Raw genomic sequence first — 13,016 nt, forward strand, 5'->3', positions numbered from 1 at the left:
GGTTCAATCTGACAAGCAAAAATTCTCCCAAGGCTGCTTTTGAGAAAATTATTATACCTTCCTTTCATCAAAATGTTGCCAATTCGGCATTTCTGTCAGTAGCATTTAACATATTTATTTAGGTTGTCTATTTTCTCACTCAAGTAATGGAGTCCTTGTTTAAATTGCATCCTTGTTAACTTACATAATTCACAGTTATTTAATCTTGCCATTTATAAGAACCTGTTTTCTGTATCCACTGTGTCCCCCAACCTCAAAGTCCTTAATATCCTTAAATAGTTTTATGGTCCTATCACTTGTTTCATTAGGACACTGGCGATCTTCTCAAATCACTGGTAAAAGTCCAGCCATAGTCCTGAGGCTAGCCCAGTCCATGTCCACTACCTTTCAATGCCTCAACACAGAGAGCTCTCTTTCTCAAAGGGATTAGAGATAGCAAAAGCAAAGGTGGACTTTTAGTAGGAGCTATGGACGAGTCTTCTTAAGAAGCTTGAATCTTATTACACTGGTGTTACCTTAGTTACCAAGGCTGTGGGCAACACGGCGAGAGCCATCCAGTAAAGGCAGAGCACTGTGTTGCTTTACGAAAGGGGCACATTCTGAGAAATATATCATTAGGCATTTTGGAATTGTGCTAAGATCACAGAGTACACAAACTTAGAAGGCTTCAATGTTGGTTGTATAGATGAATCTCATAAGAATCCATCATATTTGTGGTCCTGGGCTAACTGAAATGTTATTCAGTCCATCAGTGTTTAAGTATGTTACCTAGAAAATTGTTACTATATTTCATATAAATGCCTTGACCTCAGTAGATGCTCCAGAATGTGTTGGCTAAAGCAGAGTTCTATAGAACCATTAGACAAAAGTAGTCAGAAACATGAATTTGAATCAGAATCTTACTGCATTATTTAGAGTTCTGTGTCTCTGTGACTTGCTTTTATTACTAATAAAACAATAATGGCATTGATTTACGGTTTACTAAGTTTACTGTAGGATTATAGTTAAACACATGTATGTAAATAAGTTCAATTTTTAAAGCCATAGTCACTCCATTGTCTTCACTATCATAAGTACTAATGCAGAAAGTATACAGCTTAAAAGAAGAAAGAAAAAAGAAGAGAAGAAAAGGAGGGGGGAGGGGAGGGGAAGGGAGGGGAGGGGAGGGGAGAGGGGAGGGGAGGGGAGGGGAGAGGGGAGGGGAGGGGAGGGGTGGGGAGGGGAGGGGAGGGGTCATACACTAGCAAGATTTTGCTGAAAGGACCCAAATATAGCTGTCTCTTGTGAGACGATGCCGGGGCCTAGCAAACACAGGAGTGGATGTTCACAGTCAGCTATTGGATGTATCACAGGGCTCCCAATGGAGAATCTAGAGAAAGTACCCAAGGAGCTAAAGGGATCTGCAACCCTATTGTTGGAACAACATGATGTACTAACCAGAACCCCGGAGCTCTTGTCTCTAGCTGCATATGTATCGAAAGATGGCCTAGTCGGCCATCAATGGAAAGAGAGGCCCATTGGACTTGCAAACTTTATATGCCCCAATATAGGGGAATGCCAGGGCCAAAAGAATGGGAATGGGTGGGTAGGGAAGTGGGGGGCGCTATGGGGGAGTTTTGGGATAGCATTGGAAATGTAATTGAGGAAAATATGTAATAAAAATATTAAAAATCAAAAAAAAAAGAAGAAAGAAAAAAGAAGAGAAGAAAAGGAGGGGGGAGGGGAGGGGAAGGGAGGGGAGGGGAGGGGGGAGGGGAGGGGAGGGGAGGGGAGGGGAGGGGAGGGGAGGGGAGGGGAGGGGAGGGGAGGGGAGGGGAGGGAGGGGAGGGGAGGGGAGGGGAGGGGAGGGGAGGGGAGGGGAGGGGAGGGGAGAGGAGAGGAGAGGAGAGGAGAGGAGAGGAGAGGAGAGGAGAGGAGAGGAGAGGAGAGGAGAGGAGAGGAGAGGAGAGGAGAGGAGAGGAGAGGAGAGGAGAGGAGAGGAGAGGAGAGGAGACCAAGAGTAGGAAATACTATATAAATCACCAGACACAAGTAAGGATTGCTCCATTTGAGTACCAGTTGCCATTTAATATCTGTGACCTTGGCCATGATATTTAATATTTTGCAATCTACTTCATACCTGTCTTTCATTACATGAAAGACAGGTATGAAGTAGAGTCTGTTTGAATGAGTATAAATGAGTCTGTTTGGTTAGTGTACCTTTAGCCCAGAGTTAAATTTATTCATCCTAAGTTTATATGTGGCAATCTCTTTGTAAACACCATGCTGCTGTAGAAATTCTGGATGGAAGCATAGTTTTCTGTCTAAGAAGATAAAACAAGGTGAGAATAACTGAGGCAGAAACCTTTTGGTGGAGAGGAGGGAAATTGGTCCTCTGTGGAATGGAAACATGACCAAAAAATCCAACCAAACAGCCGCAGCAACAGCAGCAGCAGTAGTAGTAGTAGCAGCAGCAGCAGCAGCAGCAGCAGCAATAACAGCAGCAAATAGCCAAACACCAAATCTGAAAGCCATGGTATAGGTAATGCATGTAGAAACTGGTAGCTGTATATTTATAATATCTGCATCTCCTCTTAAAACCAGTTCTTTATAACCATGCAGACTGATGCTGAGCCAGGAATTTACTGCTTTAAGCCACTATAAACATTGTATTAATGGCAACAATGCCTACTAATGGCCACTTGGGAGTGTAGGCTGTGCAATTTGAGGCCAGAGACAATAATTCCTGTTCTCTATACATGGTAGGGTACACACTATCATTTGATACAGAGTAAAGTCTCTTAATAATTTTTATTATAGGTGAGCAAATCCACATATCAACAGATTTTTTTCAAATTTTCTAATCTTGCTTTCTTCTCAGACGCATGGTTATTGTCCACCTGGAAAGGTCCCAAAGTACTAGCCAGAAATCTGCCACTACCACCCCTTCGGCTGTTCCTGTCATCATATTTAATTGTGTTTTCTCAACTTGAAGCCAAACTCATATGCAATATATTTAAACAGTTAAAACAGCACAGCACTCTACTGTATTCACAGACATTTTTCAACACAATTCTTGGGAATTCGTCTGAGTAAATAAGGTAAAGAGAGAGAAGCAACATGAATCTGTCCCACTGACATGGCAAACAATATCAAATGGCAAACTGGAGCTCTGCCATAGAGGAAGGAACAGAGCATGCCTTCCATGCACGCTCCAGAAATGCAATCACTGCCTGGGTTCCATGCTCTGGGTTTACTGTCAAGTGAGAGAGAATGAAGGTAAGGTTGGAGTAGTAAGGAGCAGGCACAAGAACCTTTATTACTTCAAAAGATCAGTGTACAACCATAGTGCTGCCTCTTCAAAAGCACTGACGGGAAATATGTAGAACTGATCGATGTCCTAGGTTTCTGAACCTCCAAGAGGTTTTTATTTTCTTTAATGGCAAACTTGCTAAGTGGAGACAAGTATATCACCAATACACATTCAGGATCTCTTTTGTAAGATTTTATATACTTCTGTTTTTTCGAATTCCTCAGAAAGTAAATCACTCATAATTCATCTGCAAAGGCTAGACTAGATACTGTTGGCAACTAACTCCACGATAGAGGTTTTTTTTTAATTTTTTATTAGATATTTTCTTCATTTACATTTCAAATGCTATCCCAAAGGTCCCCTATACCCTTCCCCCACCCTGCTCCCCTACCCACCCACTCCTACTTCTTGGCCCTGACGTTCTCCTGTACTGGGCATATAAAGCTTGCAAGACCAAGGGGCTCTCTTCCCAATGATGGCCGAGTAGGCCATCTTCTGCTACATATGCAGCTAGAGACACGAGCTCTGGGGGTACTGGTTAGTTCATATTGTTGTTCCACCTATAGGGTTGCAGACCCCTTCAGCTGCTTGGGTACTTTCTCTAGTTCCTCCATTGGGGGTCCTGTGTTCCATCCAATAGGTGACTGTGAGCATCCACTTCTGTATTTGACAGGCACTGGCATAGCCTCACAGAAGACCCTCATATCAGGGTCCTTTCAGCAAAATCTTGCTGGCATGTGCAATAGTGTCTGCATTTGGGGTTTAGTGTCATTTAACAGACACAGACTCTTTCACTCAAGTGTCAAAAGACTTATGAACCAGTGAGTAAATAGTAGGGTTTGTTGCTGACAGGGCAATGGCCAATTAATTAAAAGTAAAGGCAAGCTTCCTGTTCTTTTAATCTGAGCCAAATTCACATAATAAAAATAATAAAAGTAAAGTAGACATTTTGAGCAGAAAGGTTATAACAAAACTGATTGCTATCCAAATTTTGAAAGTGTGGAAGATACATATACATCGACATCTTTTTTTTTTTTTTACTTGATATTTAACAGAGAACATTTCATATACCCACATGATCATTTATATAGAATCACATTTAGGGACATCCCACCCTGTGCTCACCTGTCAGAAGCCAACTTTTTCCTGTCTATTCCTAGTCCCCATTTATTATTTTAGCCAGTGCTGCCTAGAGCCCACTATGTGCTGGGACTGTCCCCGGCATTGCTGCTAGTGTTGAAACAATGCAGCTGTGGTGCTAATATTATAGAGATTATACTTTATTGTAGAGCATAAGATTAAAATAATATAAATAAAAATTTAGATTTCAGATTATAATGAGTTAAAACACCACGGAGAACAGAATGTAGGGTGACACATAGGGTCTTTTAAAGTAGGTGATAAGGAAAGAATAATCCCTGTCAGAAGGTAATATTTGCCTGAGATGGCACGGTGGCATTCTTGTCAACTGCTGAGGAACCTTCCTATAGCAAATAATAGAGAGAGAGCATCCCAGGTACCTGAGGAAGGCAACCTATGGAGTATTGTGGATTAGAGAGAGCTCCTCCCATGTGAGGCTACTGATGGAGCACAGGGCACATCCCTGACAAGTCTTATTCTGCCTTTGGAATTAGCAATAGAACCAGCTTATGCAATCAAAGCCAAAAGCTGGCACCCATATTTCTCTTGTATACTGTCAAACTGCCTCCTAAGTATTCAACGTGGACTCCTTATCTCATGAATGTCCCCTTGGTTTTTTATGGTTTTCTCCTTGGTTGTCTCCTAAACCATGTGCCCTATTTCCTGGTAGCTGTGTTGCTTAGCCTGGCCTGGAACTACCATAAAATTGGTTTGGGGGCTACAACTATTTAATTATTTCTGTATGTATATATTTATTTAATTTAGAAGCAAATTAAAAATAGGGCCTCGTACATGACAAGAGTAGTCACCATCTCCCCAGTGTTCTTACCTGACTGAACTGTCTCTAGACACCTTTCTGTATCCTGACTTACAAATATTTTAACACTCTTGGCATGTCAACTCCATGAAGTAGTTATATAATTTCATTTTATCTCTATGGAAACCCATAGACAAAATGAGCTCCTGGGAGCCTAGGAGTCCTGCTTTCCCATGCTTGTCTGTTATGGTCACAAAGGCATCTTAGAAAGGAATCATGTGAGTGCTGTGTTTCTAAACCTTGTTTATATTTGTATATTGAATTCAGTTTGCTCCATAGCATTATGTCTGTAGACAACATTCAGAGTCTCATTTATGCCCATAAGGCACAATCAGTACAATATTATTACCAAGAAAAGGAACAGAAAAAGAATAAGTTGTCTGTGAAGTTGGTGATTAGCAAAGAACAGAGTCTGTACAGCCGAGTTGCTCTGTACCCTTCCCTTTGGCATTGCCTAGCACTAAGACTGCACCAAAAGCAAGCAGGATCACCATGTCGACACTGGGCCGTGAGCAGAACCTGAGTTCCAAGGTTCATTGTTGTGCAGTCTCATTTTCAACGACATACCTTTCAGAGAATCAACACTATTGAAAAACTCAAAACACTTTTTAAAAGTCAGCATTTTCAGATAGGTCAAAAGAGAGTGCTTCAGAGTTTTAGGGAAAAAAATAACAGAAACCAATTCCTTACTACCTCAGTATCAATCCAAACTCATAAATAAGATTAAAATAACTCAAGTGACTGCTGACACTATTCTAGGAGTCTCTCAGCATCGTAGTGTGAATCAATTAGGCTCACTGCTGCTGTGATGTCTCATAGTTTTCAGTAGAATGCTTTTCATATCGTTCTTTAAAAATCCAAGGTTCTCGCTAACACGAGAGTCTAGCTGCTTTTATTAAAGATTCTTAAGTCTCTTTCAAGGGAACTGTTCTGACCTGTTATTCCAGAGTAAATTTGTAGGGTTTTCCCTCCTATTCCCTCTTGTACATATCTCATGGAAGTAGACTTTAAGATCCAGTTATGTAACTAATATATATTATTAAACAATATACTTATTAAACACAGATAACAATACAACATTTGGGCTAAAACAGAAATTCCCTAGACTTGGATACAGTTTGAAGGGTGTTCTGATCCTAGAGTACCATTTAGTTGATTAGAAGCAGAAATTCCTAACTAAGGAAAAATTAGGAAATTATAATGGTCAATGTGCATAAACTCAAAACTTTTCAAATAGCACTAGGAAAAAAAGCTTATCTTTGCAAGTGTATTTCCAAATAAAAATGTAATATTGTGTACACACCATCTAATTTGGTTCAAGAGGGCAACTGGCATTCTTTCAGCAACCCATTTCTCATTTCCATGTAACCTGGAAAAAGGACCAGAGTACTTCCTCCAAACACTAGCAGTGAAAGGCATCAGGCTATGTGCTGGGGGAAAGGCTATGTCATTCAAGAGGAAGCTAGTCATTTCTGCAACTTTGTCCTAATAGGTGAGTAAACTTAATTTACAGGCAAAATATTAGAATATTATTGTGGCCATATATCTGAGGTATAACTTTTACTTGTAATAAATACATTGGCAATTTTTTGTTGTTTTTCTTCTTTGTTTGTTTGTTTTTTATGAATCCTCATTTGGAAACTTCTTCAATCTCCCTTAGATGTTCCCTTACACATACTAAGATTTCTGAAGGATCATACACTTCTATGTTCTTGTCATTATTTTTTTAAGGAAATGATATTCAATATTTTTGCAACATACAGAGACATATCACAAAGGTTAAACAGAAAATGATTCTCATACTTAGCTATAAGCCTAAAGTTGACATATGAACAATAAAAGTGTGTGTATGTGTATAATTGTTTAAAACCACAGGCAAGCAAAGGCACAGTAAGATAGTGCCAAAGTAAAACCCCCATCTTGACTGTCTTGTGTCCATTTGCCCTGACTAAACTAGCTGATTTGCTCTGCCATTTTGCAGGCATTTATGAAATTTCTGTAAGCAATGAAATACTTTGATAATGACATTCTGGTCAGTAATTTTTGTGTGTACAATAGTGAACTACTCAATATACAAAGTCAAAAATATTTAAAATTAACACAGAATCAACTAATTTTGCAACTATTCATGATGGGACACAGAATTTGGAAGATGTACCTATAACCTTAGTCATGTCCTTTAAGATGAGCGACTCGAGAAACAAGACAGGAGATAACCATGCCAACAAAATGCTTTCACTTCTCTCAAAACTGACATTCATCCTACATCCCTGCCCCAGAGCTCAGTCTTATCACCTGTTTTTGAGTAGTGCACCGAAGGTCATCTTATCCAGTCCTAGGTAATTTGGCAGCAAGTTTGACCAGTCGCAGCACTGTGTCACTGTGGCCACCTATTCATAAATGGGAAGACACTATTGTTAGTTATTCATCAGAATTAATATGATCAGTAAATTAAAGCCCCAGCTGTGATACACTAACTAGGAAGGAGGGGGCTCAGACAAGGACTTTGACAGATAGCATCAATCATGTCCACAGAAGGAGGTGTTTATTCCAATAAGACAGCAATTAATTTGTAAATCCATTTGGGGATACAGTCATTATTTTTAAAAAAATATAAATCAATTTCTTGATTCATTATTTTTCCAAGTGTTAACAGCATTTGCCCCACGAGTTTTGTTGGGAGGGTGACTCTGAGAAGGGAGCAGTAGCTCCCTCTCTTGTCACATGTGCCACAGCCACACAGCTTGGTGTTTAGAACCTAAGTGTGAACTACTCAAGAGAACTTGATAAGTTCCAAGCCTTAAACTAAGACATGGCTTCATTAAAATGGGGCACTATTGTTTTTGTTGTTGTTGCTGTTTCTAAGAAAATGTTCTAAAGGGAAAATTATAAGGATTTCCAAGTGTAAATAGCATACGTGATTCTTATCTCTCAATAGATCATTTCACCACAGAGTCAAGAGAAAAACTACTGTGAAAAGTAATATCATAATTCAGAACTTGGTTGCCATGATATTTATTCAAATGAAGTAAGGGTGATTTAATAGATACAAAAAGTTATTTATGATTTAGAGCAATCTAGTGTGCAGTATTAAAAAGCAGCCAATAAACTATACTTTAAACATTAAGTTTAAAAGTCTTATAGAAGCTTATGCTCTGTGAAATTAAATGGTTTGGATAATAAGACTCCAGCATGATCTTTGAAATCTAACCAGAGCTATCCCTTGTCAGTGCTGATAAATCGAGCGCTACAACCCTGTCATAGAGCAGGAGAATTCGCCCCAGGTTGTCAGCATTTGAAGGTCTTATTCTACTACAGTATTGATGAATGTGGATGAAGGCTGTACCAGGCATGGTTAAAGTATTATCTGCATGCCAAATTAGGCTGGAGTCTTAATTCTTATTTTCATCAGCACTCTAGGTCAAGCAATCCTTCTCTTCTGCCCTGCTAGTTCAAGTTGTCTATCAAGAAGGTTCTGGGAAATAAAGAGAGAGGGGGAGAGGGGGAGGGGGGGCGAGGGGGAAAGGGAGAGAGAGACACACACCAAACAAAGTAAGTGGGAGTCCATCTGCATATTTTGTGGAAAGATAATCTTTTTTATGAAATTCCCGAAGAGCACAGCTAAAGAATGACAAAGATCTGACTTTAAAAAATAAACTATTTATCATGCTGGCTTTATTCTAAATGTATTTGCCTTATAGTCATTAGGAAATCTATTTTAAATTCGGGGATGTGTCTAAGGTTATAAAAAGCAAATTTATCTAATGCCATTATACTGGAGGTCCAATGCTTTATAGCTCATTTAAAGTGCTTTCTCGTTTACCTGATAGATCCACAGAAGCAGAGAGAGATTGAGCACCCATGTGTGCTAAGTGAGGGTTCAGCCTCTCAAGGGAGGGAAGAATGACAGGCTGTGTGGCTCTTCCCACCTTCTGCAGACACAGTCGAACAGATGTTGCTTCTACCCACAGCAAGATGACCCAGCAAAAGTTAAATCTTGTGGATCAAACATATGAATCAGCTTAACATGGAAATAAGGATAAAACAACTAAAAATGCTTTGTACAGGACACATAAATGTGAATTTTTGCTTCTTAAGCAAAAAGTAGAGGAGGGGGAGACTATGCATACTTAAACATAGGTTGCGTCCTCTTACTTCTGACACACAGGAGCCATACATTTAAGTTTGACTTTACACTTAATTTCTACATACCTGATCTAGCATGCTTTCACTGACCACCTTATGCACATGGAAAGGGTTAAAAGCAGGAGGCTGATCTTCATTCCTCAAGGCTACCTTCAAAGGTCTGATGAGCAATGGCTTTTCTTCTGAGCCATTCATAGAAAACAGTTGTTCTTTTAAATATTCCTTCAAGGAAAGACACTCTGGTCAGGATGGTGAGAAGTAAATTCTTTTTAAAAACAAAGGGATCTATATTCTGGCTTACCCTTCTAGCACATTATCTAGATTATAGTATACCGCTCACCTCAGGAAAAACACACACTCTGAAGATACATAGCAGAGTACATATCACTATTACACTACACCTATCAAAACCAAGTTAAATGCGATGTGTTTCATAGTTTTAAAAACATTTAACAAATCCTCACATGATGAATGAGCACTCGGTATGTCACAGTCTTCTGAATTAGCATTGTTCTGCCATTGACTTCATATGCTACAATGTCTGGCTACCAAAACATAACTGCAGTGCATAACTGTGTAGGGAAAAGACTGCATGTTCATTCATTAAATACAGTTGCTCCGTATTCTGGGCTCAGCTGAGCAGTAAGCATCCTAATTTTACTGCAAGGAGTCTCAGTCTGTGCGGGATTATTTATAATGCAAACTCCTACATACAATTTCCATGCTGTGGACTGAAAACTATCAAAGATAAATAGAAAGTCAAAATATGTAATTCTAATCGTCTAAGTGCTGGTGCAGTCTTGGACAAGGAAAGACAGTCTCCAGCATTATATCTCATTTTCTACCCATAAATAAGTAAGGCAAATATCCCTAGTCTGTTTTATGGGACTGTTTCTTGAAGGCAACATATTAAATTTACTAGAAGAATTCTATCAACCTAACAAATGATTGCTATTAATAAAGCCATTTAATAAATAAAAAAGGTTTGCCTGACTTTTAATATACCACAGTATATTCTTTCTCACCAGCTTCACAGCTAGCACACATTTTGGAATGTTAGAGCTGCAAAGGATGGCAGGACTCATCAACAAGGCTTGCAAGCTTGTGTGCTGCACAGGGGACAGCAGCACCTCACCAGGGAGCTTGGTAGGGCCTCAGCCATTGCCCAATCATCATTAACTGGAGTTCTGGGGATGGGAAAGCAGTTGAAAGTTTGAAATATTCTGGCCCAACACCACACTCAATGTTTGCCTCTGAAACGCCAGAGGATAGGCCTGAGGGCTCATTAGGTAAGCTGTAGACATGTGAAAAGAAGCCATAGGTCTAGTCATGCCTCACTGTGCTTGTGTGTGTGTGTGTGTGTGTGTGTGTGTGTGTGTGTGTGTGTGTGTCTGTGTGTCTGTGTGTCTGTGTGTGTATGAATGTACAACATGTCCATTATGGAAGGGACATTTCAGTTCCTAAAATACTAGACATCTAAATAAAGTACTACTCTAGCTATAAATAATGGTGATTTCTTAAGCTTTCTCATTACACAGCATCTCATTAGATAGATCAGTTCTGTAATGACACACAGGCTTTTATTAAACAGAACTAGGTAATGACAAATCCATGAAAAAATAATTTTATGCCTATGGTATATCACAGAAAGAAAAGGTTCTCCATCATAAGTAAGTTTTTTTAAAGGAATAAAATTCTCATTGGAAAAGAATGATTTGCTTTGGCTACTAACAACTTTTTTGAACTCATTTCCATTTTTATACCTATATTTAGACTTTCCTGCCTCCACTGTCTAACAAAAAAGCAAATTTGCTGCCAGTTCTGGCTAGTGCTTTCTCCTGTGTTTTCTCTGTTATAGTAACAGTCATTAGTACTCCTTAAAAATCAGTTTCTTGAGCCAGCTAGATGGCTCATTTAATAAAAGTGCTTGCTGTACAATTTGGTGATCTGAATTTGATCTCCACACAAAGTAAAAGGAAAGGAAGGATTCCACAAAGGTCTCCTTTGACTTCCTCATGCACACAAATCACAAACAGGTACACATATATGTCATCAGGGAAATACAAACCAAAACAACCCTGAGATTCCACCTCACACCAGTCAGAATGCCTAAGATCAAAAACTCAGGTAACAGCAGATGCTGGCAAGGATGTGGAGAAAGAGGAACACTCCTCCATTGCTGGAGGGACTGCAAGCTGGTACAACCACACTGGAAATCAGTTTGGAAGTTTCTCAGAAAATTGACCATAGTATTACCAGAGGACCCAGCAATACCACTCCTGGGCATATATCCAGAAGATGTTCCAACTTGTAATAAGGATACATACTCCACTATGTTCATATCAGCCTTATTTATAATAAATGACCAGAAGCTGGAAAGAACTCAGATGTCCCTCAACAGAGCAATGGATACAGAAAATGTGGTACATTTATACAATGGATTACTACTCACCTATTAAAAACAATGAATTCATGTAATTCTTAGGCAAATGGATGGATCTGGAGTGAGGTAACCCAATCACAAAGGAACATACATGGTATTCACTCACTGATAAGTGGTGTTAGTCCAGAAGCTCAGAATCCTTCTTAGAATGGGGAACAAAGTACCCATAGAAGGAGTTACAGTACCAATGTTCGTAGCAGAGACTGAAGCAAGGACCATCCAAAGACTGTCCCATAAACAACCACCAAACCCAGACACTAAGGCAGATGCCAACAAGAGCTTGCTGACAGGAGCCTGATATAGCTGTCTCCTGAGAGGCTCTGCCAGTGCCTGACAAATACAGAAGTGGATACTCACAGCCACAGGGTCCCCAATGAAGGAGCTAGAGAAAGTACCCAAGGAGCTGAAAGGGTTTGCAGCCCTATAGGAGGAACAACAATATGAACCAACCAGTACCCCCAGAGCTCCCAGGGACTAAACCACCAACCAAAGAATACACATGGTGGGACTCATGGTTCCAGCTGCATATGTAGCAGAGTATGGCCTAGTCAGTCATCAATGGGAGGAGAGGCCCTTGGTCCTATGAAGGATCTATGCCCCAGTATAGGGGAATGCCAGGGCCAGGAATTGGGAGTGGGTGGATTGGTGAGCAGGGGGAGGGGGGAAGGCATGGGGGAGGGGACTTTTGACGGGGAAACCAGGAACAGGATAACATTTGAAATGTCTAATAGGAAAATAGCCAATTAAAAAAAAGAAATAAAAAAATAAAAAAGCAACAATGTCATGGGTCTATAGAGATGGCACAGTGGACAAGAGCACCTGCTACATAAAACAAGAGCCTGAATTCAGAAGCCAGTACCTATACAAAAAAGTGAAGCATGAGCCCATGCACCTTCTCCCATGGCAATGAGATCTCTAGGGAAGTGGAGGTGACAACAGATAGGAAGAATGGCAGACTGCATGAGAGTTCTGTCTAAAGCAGTGGTTCTCAATGTTCCCAGTGCTGGAACCTAAATTTCCTATTATCCCTCATGTTGTGGGGACCCCCAGTCATAAAATTATTTTCACTGCTACTTCCCCACTCTCAACACTGCTTAATAGCTGTAGTTCTTTCTGTAGGGTTGAGGCCACTGTGGCATTCTACTGCTGTTGTCTTTGTTCAGCTCAGGTATAGGAGA

At 40.1% G+C, this 13,016-nt stretch overlaps 1 protein-coding gene across 6 annotated transcripts in view; it reads right to left on the reverse strand.

Annotated features, from left to right (window-relative positions):
* The window catches only part of Kiaa0825 (KIAA0825 ortholog), a 432,254-nt gene that overhangs the window by 215,268 nt on the left and 203,970 nt on the right, over positions 1-13,016 (reverse strand). For 5 of the 6 annotated variants that reach the window (XM_085830935.1, XM_085830933.1, XM_085830932.1 and 2 more), the window contains 2 exons: positions 9,462-9,617; positions 7,545-7,639 (listed from right to left, as the gene is read on the reverse strand). In XM_085830935.1, coding sequence (XP_085687061.1) covers positions 7,545-7,639; positions 9,462-9,617 — 251 coding nt within the window. Of the gene's footprint in view, positions 1-7,544; positions 7,640-8,996; positions 9,246-9,461; positions 9,618-13,016 lie in introns of those variants that run through there. The other variant, XM_085830934.1, reaches the window with a different exon arrangement.

Source organism: Mus caroli, unplaced genomic scaffold (assembly GCF_978045245.1).
Source record: "Mus caroli unplaced genomic scaffold, Mus_caroli_1 scaffold_15, whole genome shotgun sequence".
NCBI lineage: Eukaryota > Metazoa > Chordata > Mammalia > Rodentia > Muridae > Mus > Mus caroli.